This window comes from Leucoraja erinacea, chromosome 6 (genome assembly GCF_028641065.1).
Source record: "Leucoraja erinacea ecotype New England chromosome 6, Leri_hhj_1, whole genome shotgun sequence".
In the NCBI taxonomy this organism is placed as follows: domain Eukaryota; kingdom Metazoa; phylum Chordata; class Chondrichthyes; order Rajiformes; family Rajidae; genus Leucoraja; species Leucoraja erinaceus.
The window spans coordinates 54,096,150-54,111,495 of NC_073382.1; the positions used below are offsets into that span (position 1 = coordinate 54,096,150).

At 43.0% G+C, this 15,346-nt stretch overlaps 1 protein-coding gene across 1 annotated transcript in view; it reads right to left on the reverse strand.

Moving 5' to 3' along the window:
• The window catches only part of LOC129698145 (cytoplasmic dynein 2 heavy chain 1), a 395,765-nt gene that overhangs the window by 253,915 nt on the left and 126,504 nt on the right, over positions 1 to 15,346 (reverse strand). The window contains 5 exon segments of the mRNA XM_055637055.1: positions 439 to 606; positions 4,404 to 4,506; positions 10,603 to 10,747; positions 12,840 to 12,991; positions 13,736 to 13,982. Of these exon segments, the coding sequence (XP_055493030.1) occupies positions 439 to 606; positions 4,404 to 4,506; positions 10,603 to 10,747; positions 12,840 to 12,991; positions 13,736 to 13,982 (815 nt within the window).

Sequence of the window (15,346 nt, forward strand, 5' to 3'; positions counted from 1 at the left end):
AATCTGATAACATCACACAGCAGACCTCGGCACCTAGGCAGTACACAGAGTCGCCACGTTTCTGGCGCTGACAAAGTTATAAAATGTTACATTCTGATCCAGCGATAAGACTTCTAACAGGACAAGTTGATGCTATTACTCTTAATAACCAGAATACAGCAATTAAAAACAAAATAAAGAACTGAAGCCGACTCAAGTATATTGAAAAAATAAATTGCGACAAAAAGTAATATGAAAGACGTCCTAAAAAGCAAAATATATTATAAAACATAAACATAGTTCAACAGATCTATAATTATCCAGATACAGTTCAGTAAATAAATTGACCTTGAAATTACTTTATTGAGTAGTAAGAGTGTATTTGTCCTGAATTTATCTCCATTGCTTTTTCACTTATAATTTACCTATTATTTTAGAAAAATTGCAAAATGTAATTACCCTTCATGTTGTCCAGTAAATCTGATCCCCAATCTCCTCGAATAACTGATATTAAAATGTTGTCAAAAATAAGTAGGTTTTTGGATCCTACTATGCGGTCACGGAACAAACGATGTGCCTCATATGCCACGACTTCAAGAACATGGTCCGCTGATTGTTGTGATCCATCTACAAACAATTTTCAAAACAATCTCATTTGATGATGAAGTGTTAATGGAAAACACGTGTAAAATATTGTGGGAACAGCTCCGCACAAGTGCAAGAAATTGCAGAGAATTGTGGCTCTAGCCGAGTCCATAACACAGACCCACCATTGACTCCATCTACACTTCACGCTGCCTTGGAAAGATACCCAACATAATCAAAAACTGTTCCACTCTGGTCATTCCTTCTTCTCCCTGCTCCCATTGAGCAGAAGATACAGATGATTAAAAGCAGGACTCAGGAGCAGCTTCTTCCCCTTCGTTATTAGGGTGCGGAATGGTCCTTCAATCAGATAGGGCACTGTCCAATTAATCGCAATCCCATTGTGGACATTGGACATTGTCTCTGAAACAAGTGCATTACAATGCTGAGAACTATATTCTGCAATTTGTATTTTCTTCTGTGGTATTGGAATTTGGTATGATTGTATTTATGTATAGTATTATCTGATTTGTTTGAACAGCATGCAAAACAAAGCTGTTCACTGTACCTCGGTACACATGACAATAATAAACCTAAACCTAAATTTATATTGTGTAGGCAAGAACTGCAGATGCTGGTTTATATCAAAGATAGACACAAAATGCTGGGGTAACTCAGCGGAACAGGCAGCATCTCTGCAGAGAAGGAATGGGTGACTTTTCAGGTCGAGACTCTTCTTCAGACTCATTGAATTTATATTCAATGGTAATTGTTAAGATTCATATTGTATTCTGAATATTTGAATGAAAATGCAGACACACATTAAGGAAATATATGAAATAAGCATGCTTTCTAATAAAGGATAAAATAAAAGTAATAAATGACAAATCAGATAATAGGAGGCGAGGTGCCAATAAATGTCAAGGTATATAATTGTTCGGTGACATAATCCAAGACTTGCAAATCCATACATAACCAAGAACCTGAGGGGCAGCTTTTTTACACAAAATGTGTTAGGTATATGGATGAGCTGCCAGAGGAGGTGGTTGAGGCAGGCACTATCACAAAGTCTAAAAAACAATTGAACAGGTACATGGATAGGATTGGTTCAGAAGGATATGGCCAAACGCAGACGCATGGGACTAGTGTAGATGGGGCATGTTGGTTGGCATAGACAAGTTACGCCAAAGGGCCTGTTTCTATGCTGTATGACTATGAGATTATGACACTAAAATGCAGCAAAAATGAAAACAGGTATTACTGATTGTCACCAATCTAAAAAGGTGGTGGTGGACCTACTTTGTTGCAATTAATTAGATAACTGAATTGATCTGGCAACCCACTCCAAGAACATTGCATGAGTTCATATGGCACAAACCTGTGACACAAACCAGATTGGTGACAGATTGTTTTTCCTAAAAGACATCTGTGAACTACTTAGGTTTTGGAATTAATCCAATAATTCTCGCAGCCACTTTTCAGGTATTGGCATTGATTAATTGAATTGTGTTCCACAGCATTTTCTGGTGGACTTAACTGCAGAATTCCTGGATTACTGGTCAAATATCTTTAACTATTGGGGTGGTACAGTGGCGTAGCTGTACGGCTACAGCCTCACAGCATCAGAGATCCGGGTTCGATCCTTGGGTGTTGTCTGAGTGGAGTTTGCAAGTTCTCCCTGTGACTGCATAGATTTCCTCTGGGTGCCTTGGTTTTTTTTTCCCACATTCCAAAGACATGCAGATTTGTCTGCGAAATGGCCTCTAACTAGGTCCTTGTGTATAGGAATGAAATGTGAAAGGGGGGAACATAGAACTAATATTAATGAGGAACCAATAGTCACTGTGGACTCAGTGGGCTGAAGGGCCTGTTTCCATATTGTATCTTTCAATCAATCAATCAATCAATCAATTCAACCAAAAACATAAATTTATAGCTAATGCTCTCTAATTCAGGAAACGTGCTGGTGAACTTCTTCTGCACCCTCTTCGAAGCTTCCATATATTTCCTGTAATACAGTGAACAGAATGGCACACAATACTCCAAATGTGGCCTAACCAAAGTTTTATAAAACTGTGACACAACTTTGTGCTTTTATATTCAATGTCCTAAGCGATGAAGATTCTTTACCATCTCAGCTACTTGTATTGCCACTTTCAGAGAGCTATGCATTTGCAAGGCAAGATATCCTCGGTAAATTAGTGCTCCTAAGGTTCTTACCATTAACTGTACACTTTCCTCTCATGCTAGAGTGTTGTCCTGACCTCCCATGTACCTCATTGGAGATCTTTGAACTATCCTTAATCGGACTTTCTCTTGCACTAAATAATATAACATTTATCCAGTATCTGCACACTCTGGATAGCTTGATTGTAATCAACATAGTGTTTTCATTGACTGGATAGCACACAACAAAAAGGTGTTTCAATGTACCTCAGTATATGTGATAATAATAAATTAAACTAAATTCGACCTCCCAAAATGCAAAGCCTCACACGTTTGTGGATTTAACTCCATCATCCATTTCTCCGGCCATATCTCCAACTGATCAATATTCTGCTGTTTCCTTTGGCAACCTTAAGGGTCTCGACCCGAAACATCACCCATTCCTTCTTTCCAGAGATGCTGCCAAAGATACTCCAGCTTTTTGTGTCTATCACCATTTTTTATGTCATCTGCAAACTTACTAATCAACCTATCTACATTTTCATCAAAGTCATTTATATAAATGGAAGTGCCAGTACTGACCCCGCAAAGTAAATAGGTTGCAGACCGACTGTCAGAGAAACACTTCTACCCCCACTGCCTTGTGCCTTGTGTGGCCAAACAATTTTGAATCCAATCTACCAATTTACTGTGGATCCCATGTGCCTAAACTTCTGGACCACCCTGCCATGAGGGACCTTGTCAAATGCCTTATTAAAGTGCTAAGTCCATGTAAGCAACACCCACCTCCCTACCTTCATCAACCACCTTTGTTACTTCCGCAAAAAAAACTATCAAGACATGACCTGCCTCAAACAAAGCCATTCTAATTATCTCCAGTAAACGCAAGCTTTTTCAAATGCAAGCAAATCCTGTTCCTAAGAACCCTTTCTAACAGCTTCACCGGCCTCACCCAGCCAGTGAAACTATTGATGAAAACTCGCAGGCTTACAATCTGCTTGATTCTTAGACAAAGGAACAACAAAGGATACTTTCTAGTCCTCTAGACTTTGTCAAGGCCAGTTCAGGCAGTTCTGACAGACGATCATTGATCTGAAAAATTAATTCTACCCATAAATACAATCTGTCCTGCTGAATATTTCCAGCATCTTGTTTTTATTTTAGGATTTCCAGCATCGGAGGTTTTTTTTGATTTTCAAAGCAATATCATTTTATTCCCAAGTGTCAATGCACTTATGAAGCAAAACCACTGGGTGGCAGTGCATGAACCATATTAAGTCTTTTCTCAGAAATGTATAGCAATTGAGGCGACTTAAGCAGATGAACAAGTATCAAGGTTTGTAATGAGATATAATCCCTGGCATGAGAGCTAATCCCTTCTCATATGCTATACAAGGAGGAACAGCCCGGTAGGCCTATTGCTTCTGCCTGCTACTGCCACAAACCACATGAAGGATCTCCACCCAAAATGTCTAATTTCCCTACACAGATGCTGCCTGATCCACTAATTTTATCCAACAACAATCTTTTTCATTGCCAGATTCCAGCATTTCTTGTCCCTCTGATAATCATTTTGTTGATGATTACAGAATTGAAATATTCTTCACAATTCAGTTCGGAAGAGACAAAAAGAAGAAAATAAGACATGATTTCTAGCTAATAAAGGATCTTACCTCCTGCAAGGTCATATCGAAATAGTCCAAGTACCCATTGAGTAAGAATGCAAGGAGTAAAGAGGTAGTGTCCATTGTCATCCACTGTAAACTTTATTCGAACCTGCATTGAACAGAAATCAGTTTGTTAATTGATAGAAAATGAAAACAATTTTAATTCAACAACCCAATTTTTTAAGTGTCCTTACCAACCTGACAACTGTTTCAACAGTTCTAAACAATTTTCAATCGGAGTTACACTATGCATTTGCCAGTGGTGAAAATGATGTTCAACTGTAATGTGCCATAATAATAATCTGAAGAAGGGTCTCGACCCAAAACGTCATCTATCCTTGTTCTCCAGGGATAGCGCCTAGCCTGCCGAGTTATTCCAGCAGTAAACCAGCATCTCTCTTTCTAAAGAAATGTCAGCATTTGTCGGCATGCCAGCATTTGTCAGAATTTTTCTTTGTAAATTAGCATCTGCAGTTCCTTGTTTTTCTTTACAATTTTCTTTGTAAAGTTTTGCAGAATAGGAATACAATTTTAAAATTCAAGCATAATATTGCCAACAGCCTGTCTCGTCCCTTTCCTCTTTTGTTTGTTTTAAGTCTGTTTTATTTGTATGTTTTAGTGTATCTTTAGTTTTGTATTATTGGGGTGGGGGAAACTTTTTTTATCTCTTCCCTCATGAACATGCGACTTTTTCCGTATCGTATCTCCGTCCGCACTGCGGCCTAACATCGTGGAGCTGGCAGTCCCTTTGTTAGTGATTGACTTCGGGAACTCCAACGGCAGGTGCTTCGCCGCCCCGATCGCGGGAGCCTTGATCGCCCATTGCGGGGGCTTCCATCACCGACTGCAGGAGCTTTGATCGCCCCACTGCGCATATTTCGATCACCCCGACGGCAGGAAAAAGGAGGAAGAAGGTAACAGTTATTCGCCTTCCATCACAGTGGGGAATGAGAGGTCGTCGAAAAATAAGAAGGACGTGCTGCCTACGCTGGTGGGGACCCGGAGGGAGTGCAATGAGTGCAGTGAACTCAGTGTTTGCAGGGCAATCGCGCTATGAGAACATCCTGGAGTCTGATACGAGTGTGGATGGCTGTCTAACTGTTCGGGCAGAACAGGGGCTGCAGTGAGAATGACAGCGGTCGGTACAACTCTGGTCACATCAGGGTGAAGGAGTGTGTGTGTGGCCCAGACATAGAACTGATGGCTGTGGGTCTCCGCTTATGCTGTGTGCCCTAGGGATTCTCACAGGCCGCTGTGGTGGCTGTTTTTGTTTAAATTCTTATGTAGTTTTGTATTTTGTTGCTTTATTGGTATGACTGTAGGGTAAATCAAATTTCACTGTACCTCGGTACATATAATAAAGGACCATTGAACCATTGAATATTGTTAAGAAAAAAACTCAGGGAAAGCACTTACATAAAGTCTTTCATGGTTTTTTTTACTCAAATTAGTATTTTTGAAAAGAAATACAGCACCAAATAAGTGACACCTTCCCCCAATATCCAACCTCCAGCATCAAAGAATACAAGGACAAGTGCATGGGAACAGCACCACATGCAGTCTTCGACACACCAGCCTATCTCGGACCTAACTTGATTTCGGTTCCTGCCGTTGAACACTCTAAGTACTTCGCTACACTATTTATGCCATTTTATAAAACTATGTATCAAAGCTCCACCAGGGCGCCGCACGATTGGCAGCCCCGCCAACAGTCTATCTGTTTTTTATTTTTAGTGCGTTTTAAAAGTCTGTGTAAATGATCTCCGGTTTGTTTTATGTGGGGGGAGGGTGAGGGGGTCGAGCAAACCTTTTTTTCAGTTTCTTACTTTGCCGGAGATGTGATTATGTTTCGGGTTGCATCTCCAGTCACTCTGCGGCTACCATCGATGGAGCTGGAGGCCTCCTCGGACTGACTTTGAGCCCCACCGCGGGGCGTTGGCTTAACATCGGAATCGATCTCTTGCTGGGATTGCTCCAACCGCGACAAACGGACTTTACATCGAGAGCTCGCCGTCTCGGGAGAGGCTAGTCGGGAGCTCCAACGACACAGAGGCCCCGACGCGGTGTTCGATCACCCCACGCGGAGGAGCTGACATTCCCCCCAATGCAGGAGCTGATTGCCCCGATGAGGAGGGCCAAAACTCCGCCGGCTACGGGAGTCAAGATCGTCCCGTCAACAGAGGGTTCGAGGCACCCGACCGCGGGCGAGTAAAGAAGGGAAGAGATTTCATAGCAAAAGGATTTGAGTATAGGAGCAGGGAGGTTCTGCTGCAGTTGTACAGGGTCTTGGTGAGACCACACCTGGAGTATTGCGTACAGTTTTGGTCTCCAAATCTGAGGAAGGACATTATTGCCATAGAGGGAAACATAGAAACATAGAAAATAGGTGCAGGAGTAGGCCATTCGGCCCTTCGAGCCTACACCACCATTCAATATGATCATAGCTGATCATCCAACTCAGTATCCTGTACCTGCCTTCTCTCCATACCCCCGATCCCTTTAGCCACAAGGGCCACATCTAACTCCCTCTTAAATATAGCCAATGAACAGGCCTCAACTACCTTCTGCGGCAGAGAATTCCAGAGATTCACCACTCTCTGTGTGAAAAAACGTTTTCCTCATCTCGGTCCTAAAAAATTTCCCCCTTATCCTTAAACTGTGACCCCTTGTTCTGGACTTCCCCAACATCGGGAACAATCTTCCTGCATCTAGCCTGTCCAACCCCTTAAGAATTTCGTAAGTTTCTATAAGATCCCCCCTCAATCTTCTAAATTCTAGCGAGTACAAACCAAGTCTATCCAGTCTTTCTTTATATGAAAGTCCTGACATCCCAGGAATCAGTCTGGTGAACCTTCTCTATGGCAAGAATGTCTTTCCTCAGATTAGGAGACCAAAACTGTACGCAATACTCCAGGTGTGGTCTCAACAACACCCTGTACAACTGCAGTAGAACCTCCCTGCTCCTATACTCAAATCCTTTTGCTATGAATGCTAACATACCATTCGCCTTCTTCACTGCCTGCTGCACCTGCATGCCTACTTTTAATGACTGGTGTACCATGACACCCAGGTCTCGTTGCATCTCCTCCTTTCCTAATTGGCCACCATTCAGATAATAATCTACTTTCCTGTTTTTGGCACCAAAGTGGATAACCTCACATTTATCCACATTATACTGCATCTGCCATGCATTTGCCCACTCACCCAGCCTATCCAAGTCACCTTGCAACCTCCTAGCATCCCCCTCACAGCTAACACTGCCCCCCAGCTTCGTGTCAGCCGCAAACTTGGAGATGTTGCATTCAATTTCCTCGTCCAAATCATTAATATATATCGTATATAGCTGGGGTCCCAGCATTGAGCCTTGCGGTACCCCACTAGTCACTGCCTGCCATTGTGAAAAGGACCCGTTTACTCCTACTCTTTGCTTCCTGTCTGCCAGCCAGTTCTCTATCCACATCAATACTGAACCCCCAATACCGTGTGCTTTAAGTTTGTATACTAATCTCTTATGTGGGACCTTGTCGAAAGCCTTCTGAAAGTCCAGATATAACACATCCACTGGTTCTCCCTTATCCATTCTACTAATTACATCCTCGAAAAATTCTATAAGATTCGTCAGACATGATTTACCCTTCATAAATCCATGCTGACTTTGTCCAATGATTTCACCACTTTCCAAATGTGCTGCTATCCCATCTTTAATAACTGATTCTAGCAGTTTCCCCACTACGGACATTAGACTAACTGGTCTGTAATTCCCTGTTTTCTCTCTTCCTCCCTTTTTAAAAAGTGGTGTTAAATTAGCTACCTTCCAATCCTCAGGAACTACTCCAGAATCTAAAGAGTTTTGAAAAATTATCACTAATGCATCCACTATTTCTGGGGCTACTTCCTTAAGTACTCTGGGATGCAGCCTATCTGGCCCTGGGGATTTATCAGCCTTTAATCCATTCAATTTACCTAACACCACTTCCCGGCTAACCTGGATTTCACTCAGTTCCTCCATCTTATTTGACCCCCAGTCCCCTGCTATTTCCGGCAGATTATTTATGTCTTCCTTAGTGAAGACAGAACCAAAGTAGTTATTCAATTGGTCTGCCATGTCCTTGTTCCCCATGAACAATTCACTCGTTTCTGACTGCAAGGGACCTACATTTGTTTTAACTAATCTTTTTCTCTTCACATATCTATAAAAGCATTATTTTGCAGTCAGTTTTTCTGTTCCCTGCCAGTTTTCTTTCATAATCTATTTTCCCTTTCCTAATTAAGCCCTTTGTCCTCCTCTGCTGGTCTCTGAATTTCTCCCAGTCCTCTGGTAGGCTGCTTTTTTCTGGCTAATTTGTACACTTCATCTTTTGTTTTGGTACTATCCCTGATTTCCCTTGTTATCCACAGATGCACTACCTTCCCTGATTTATTTTTTTGCCAAACTGGGATGAACAATTGTAGTTCATCCATGCAGTCTTTAAATGCCTTCCGTTGCATATCCACCGTCAACCCATTAAGAATCAATCGCCAGTCTATCTTGGCCAATTCACGTCTCATACCCTCAAAGTTACCTTTCTTTAAGTTCAGGACCCTTGTTTCTGAAGTGCAGAGAAGGTTCACCAGACTGATTCTCAGGATGTAAAGGACTTTCTTATGAAGATAGACTGGATAGACTTGGATTGTACTCGCTAGAATTTAGGAGATTGAGGGGGGATCTTATAGAAACTTACAAAATTCTTAAGGGATTGGACAGGCTAGATGCAGGAAGATTGTTCCCGATGTTGGGGAAGTCCAGGACAAGGGGTCACAGCTTAAGGATAGAGGGGAAATCCTTTAGAACCGGGATGAAAAAAACATTTTTCACGCAGAGTGGTGAATCTCTGGAACTCTCTGCCACAGAAGGTAGTTGAGGCCAGTTCATTGGCTATATTTAAGAGGGAGTTAGATGTGGCCCTTGTGGCTAGAGGGATCAGGGAGTATGGAGAGAAGGCAGGTACAGGATACTGAGTTGGATGATCAGCCATGATCATATTGAATGGCGGTGCAGGCTCGAAGGGCCGAATAGCCTATTCCTGCACCTATTTTCTATGTTTCTATGTTTTTATTTGAACATTTCTTTCGCCTTCCATCACAGTGAGGAATGTGGAGGAGTTACTGTGGTGGATGTTTACGTTAAAATGTATTTTGTGTGTTCCGTTGCTTTTTATTTGTATGACTGACTTGGCAAATGAAATTCCTCGTATATTGCAAAACATATTTGGCTAATAAAGTATTATTGTGATTGTGAAGATGAAGAAAAATGTGATGATTCATTTTAGTTTACTGGTCTTAAAACTAACCGTTTTCATGTTTCTTGCAACCAATGACAAATGTTTATCTAATTTTCCAGCTCAGTCTAAAGAAGGGTCTCGACACGAAACGTTACCTATTCCTTTTCTCCAGAGATGCTGCCTGACCCGCTGAGTTACTCCAGCATTTTATGTGTATCTTCGGCGTAAACCAGCATCTGCAGTTTCTTCCTCAACAAATAAGCCTCTGTATTTGTGACAGGTCAGGAATTCCAATCACATTCAGTTCCACCAACAAACTCTGGGGGATATCCTCACATTGGCTGAGTTCACAGGTACCAGGTAGCAGCAGGAAAAGTATATGAAAGTCCATCTGCTTTAGGATTTTGATGTTTCTATGCCCAAGAAAACCTCAGGTCTGGGAACGTCAATCTATTATGTTTTCTGATTTTTGGCCGGACTTTTAATTTGTAAATCGCGTCTACCATCATAACCACGAATACAGGTCTGAAGAGATATCATCAGCTCTCTCCACCAATGCTGCCTAACCCGCTGGGCATTTCCCGCTATTTCTATCATTTGTCTACCATCCCTACCTTTGCTGGATGTCCATAAACATTAATCAGCATTACATTTGGCACTAACAGAAAAAATCTATATAATATTTTTGTTAGTGGTGCTGTATCCGGTTAGGGTAGTTCCTGGTTGTCAAGCTATCACATTCCTCAGAGGTAGAGACGGTGGCAGATTAATATCGGACCAGAAATACACCAGGGCCTGGTGAAAGATGTCAGCACTCACTCTCCTATTCAATAACTTTGCCATCATCACCAACCCATCTCAGTGCTAATATCACACCAATACTAATGAAACAATAAATTAAATTTGAAGTATGAAGTATACCGGAGATATCAAGATCAACATACCTGTTCATAAACTTGTACCAGTGAGCTGGCCAGCTGATGTATTCTGGTAACACTCCCCCATATAGGATGTTTTTTTAGATTCTTATGCAGCACAGGCTGTAAATAAACACTGTATATTGCCTGCAGTTGCTCTCTATCGGGATAGCTGAAATAACAAATTAAGAATTAATATTTCTCAACAAGAAAAATGGGACTTTACCACCATATTGCATTTTCCATATGATAATCCAGGGATGAAGTTCATCATCCACCCACGCTCCTGGCACACCACTGGCAGGCAGGCAGTTGATTATACCTGTAACTACTGGCAGTCTTTCTGACACCCATCCCTTTTTAATGTTCACTAGACTAAGGAGGACTGGTCCCCCAAAGCAACCCGTTCCCCCAACGCAATATTCCACCACTCACCCACAGCCCCCAACTGCGCATGCGCGGCACATTTCCCCTCATCCCCAGCGCTCGCTCCCCTCCCTCTTCATCCTCCCTTTTCTTTCCCCTCTCCTCCTGCTCTTCCCATATCCCTTCCTCACCTCTCCCTCCCTCTCCTTTACCCTACCTTCAGTCACTACCTCTCTTTCTCCATAACTACTCTTCCCTCTCTACCCCACTCCTATCCCTCTGTCCCCCACCTCCCCGCTCCTCACCTCCCCCTATCCCCCCACTATCCCTCACAACCTCCCCCACTGCTCTCCTCTCCCTCTATTCCCCACTCCCTACCTCCCCCACTCCTCCCCTCCTCTCCCTCTATTCCCCCATTCTCCATACTCACATCCTCCTTCTTCCCCTCTTCTCCTTTCCTTCCCCACTCCCTACCTCCCCCTCCCTACCCCCATCCTCTCCCTCTATCCCCCTCCATCATCACTCTCCCTCCTCACCTCTCCCACTTTCCCCTCCCTTTCCCTCCCTACCCCCTCCTCTCCCTCAATCGCCCCAGTCCCCCTCCTCACCTGCCTCACTTTCAGCCCTCTCCCTCAATCCCCCCATTCTCCCTCCTCACCTCCCCAGGATCTCGAGGTTGCCATTCCTCTCCCTTCTTGCATGCCCCAGAGGAGCATCGGCAGTCGGCGCCCTCAGAGGCAAGCGCAGCCCTGACGCTGCTGCAGCCTTGCACCGGCAGAGGCGGGCGGGTGCCGGTGAATGACAGGAGACGAGACCAATCTGCACATGCGCGGTTTTAAATATTTTTAAACCTTATTAACTTTTAAAATATACCACCGATCGGAACACAACTTGGTGCATTTGCAGCACAGGAGAATGGTGAGTAAGGTGACGAAAAGTCATAGCACTATCTTGTACCGTTTTTGCGCAAATGTAAAAAGAACGCAAACAGGATGAGAGTTTTAGTTATGTATAGATAGATTGCTGAGGCTAGGATAAATGTGATCTGAATTGTTTTTTAAATCAAAGCCCTACATAATAAACAACATACCCACTCTATAGTACTTTAATTTACACTTGCTTTTGGCCTGCCAGCAAAAGCTAATGGCAAGGCTGTAGATGATCTGGTGAGGTGGTAAAAAAGGAAGCTCCTAGCTGCAAATTACTGGTCACAGGACCTAATGTAAGTCATTTTTCTTGCACAGCACCTATCCTTTTGCTTATTGTGATCATTTAGAATGGTAATTTTTCATCTTAAGATTACTCTTCTTGCTTTTTTCTTGTAACTGTTCGATGAATTGAATACATGATCTCAGAATACATTATGTGCGTTTGTGTGACCATACCTAGCATTTACAATCCACCATGCTGAAATGCCTTTATAGACTTCGAGCCAGCACCGCCATTCAATCTGATCATGGCTGATCATCCACAATCAGTACCTCGTTCCTGCCTTCTCCCCATACCCCTGACTCCGCTATATTTAAGAGCCCTATCTAACTCTCTCTTGAAAGTATCCAGAGAACCGGCCTCCACTGCCCTCTGAGGCAGAGAATTCCACAGACTCACAACTCTCTGTGAGAAAAAGTGTTTCCTCGTCTCCGTTCTAAATGGCTTACCCCTTATTCTTAAACTATGGCTCTTGGTTCTGGACTTCCCCGACGTCGGGAACATGTTTCCTGCCTCAAGCGTGTCCAAACCCTTAAAAATCTTAAATGTTTCAATAAGATATCCTCTCATCCTTCTAAATTCCAGAGTATACAAGCCCAGCCGCTCCACTCACTTAGCATATGACAGTCCCGCCATCCCGGCGATTAACCTTGTGAACTCACAAATAACTTTGACATTGTAATACTTACTTGATTGTACAGATCCTGACAATAGATGTAAATCTTGTTGTTAGGGCATGCCGTCCCATTGCACCGCCAACTGACATCGAAGACACGATCTGAATATGTTCCAATCCAACCCATTCCAAATTTTCATCATAAAATCCATGATAAGTCAATACCTTTGAATTTTTTATATTCAAGAAAAACAAAGGAGATAGAAGTTTATAATCTAACTAGATAACCACCAACCCACCGTTAAGGGTTGAATAAGTGAGGATAATTGAAGCATAAATACCCCAAATTTTACACTTTTAAAAGACTCATATAGCCCTTGTGCTTCCAAATTAAACCAGAGGTCCGGGAGCACATTCTGTTATATATTTGCTAAGTCCTACACTTTCCCTAAGGACAAGCCTCCAATTTAAGCCATACTTTAGGAGGAAGTCAAGGATAGAGCAAAGTTTTTTTTCCAAATCAGAAAAAATCTGAATAATTCATTCCAGTTGCAATTCTTGTAGATCCGAACAATTATGCATTACAGAGGCATCAAAATCTATTTACTAATTACAAAGCTGAAATATCAAATTGTTAGTTTGCCATCCAAGTAGTTCACAGACTTTTTCTTCTCTTGTTGTTCCTCAGGATTGAAGATAATTCACAATCTACTGGGTATGGAAGCAATTTAAAGACGGAATAAACCGAATTAAAAAAAGGTAACAAGGACCATAATACCACGTCAAATAGCACAGTTCAATCATATTCACCCAATTAAGATCGCCAATCATTGCTCAGTGGGGTTTCATGAAAATAATTTTAACAGTTAAGCATCACAAAACATTTAAGTAATATATTGTAAAGCTCAATAAAACCAAAAACAGCTGAAGTAAAAATGACATAATCATCTAATCCAATAATCTCCTAACCTGTTGTAGAAAGGCAATAACACTGCTGGTTCCCCACTTGTCTGGCTTGGGTAGGTTGATATCTTTCAAGTACAATACCAGATGTTCACAATCCCTGGGCCGGTATACACGACCAGTGTTGGAACTAATAACCATGCAGGTCTGACTCAATTTTTGTAGAATATGTCGAGGTGAGGTCTGTGCACTACAGTGAACTGTTGCAATCTGAGTGGATCTAAGGTGAGAGAAGGCATAACGAAGAAGCATCCTGAAAATGAAAATAAAACCATTAAAATAATTCTGTTCATCTGAGAATTATTCCAATACAATCTGAAAATCAATATTTTGATCAGAAGCAAATAATCTTGCATTTAAGATGATCATCAGACAGTCCTTTCAAATCATAGTGTAATACAGCAAGGAAATAGGCTCTTTGGCCCAACTCATCCATGCCAATCAACATGCTTCATTTAAGCTAGCCCCATTTGCCGGTGTTTGGCCCATATCCCTCTAAACCTTTCCTATCTATAGTATGTGCAGGTTAAGAAACAAAAGGTTTAGCATCAGAACTTTGAGATCTTATTTTCAATTTGGAGTAATTATTACTCAGCCAAAATGTTTTTCAAAAATGTATACATCATTACTTGTTAAGGATTAAATAACCAGTAACATAATACAGGTGCACAACCTTTTATCCGAAATTCCAAATAACGAAAAGCTCCGAATACCGGACATTTTTTCTGTCCTTGAAGAAAGGTCCTTGAAGACGTTCACCGAGGGCGGCCCGCAGAGGCGACAGCGGAACCTCCGGTCGGTCCTCGAAGAAAGGGGAACTAAATCCCCATTTATAAAAGAGAAGGTGAGGGTATATTGCGCGGGAGGGTTAATAATTGACAATCTGCTGCTGTCTGCCCGCTGAGTTAAAAAGTTCCCACGGTAGACTCACGATACACAGTGTATCGTGAGTCTACCGTGGGAACGTTTTAACTCAGCGGGCAGGCAGCAGCAGATTGTCGCTCCCTTCAGTTTCACCCCACCTACACCCCTCTTCTTCCTGGCCATGTGTGTGACCCCTTCCCTCCCCTCTCCAACTCCCCGCCTATTGCACCGGCGTGGGGGCTTTGCACTGTCTTCACGTCAGCGATGCCAGCAGGTCAGTGCCAGTCACCGGAGACGTCAGGACCAATGGGACACCGACCCCCAGGCCCACTGCAAGCACGGAGATCCCAGAGACACACAGCCAGCAGCAACTCTAGCCCAGCCCCGTTCCAACTCCAGAGGAACCCGGGTTGCGGATGAGGGGGCGCAGCTCTGGCTGTGGGCGAACTGCCACTTGTCGCTATAGCGGCCCGTCGGGGAGCGGGTTCCTGTTGGTCCTGACGTCTCCGGCCACCCCCCTGGACAGGAGCTGAGACTGGGAACTGTACCGCCCTTGCCCCCTCCCTCTGCAACTGCAAACAACCCCACTCTCCTGCTCACCTGCAAGGGTGGTACAGTTCCCAGTCTCAGCTCCTGTACAGGGGGGTGGCCAGAGACGTCAGGACCACCAGAAGCCGCTCCCCGATGGGCCGCTACGGCGACAAGTGGCAGTTCGCCCACAGCCCGAGCTGCGCCCCCTCATCGGGACACCGA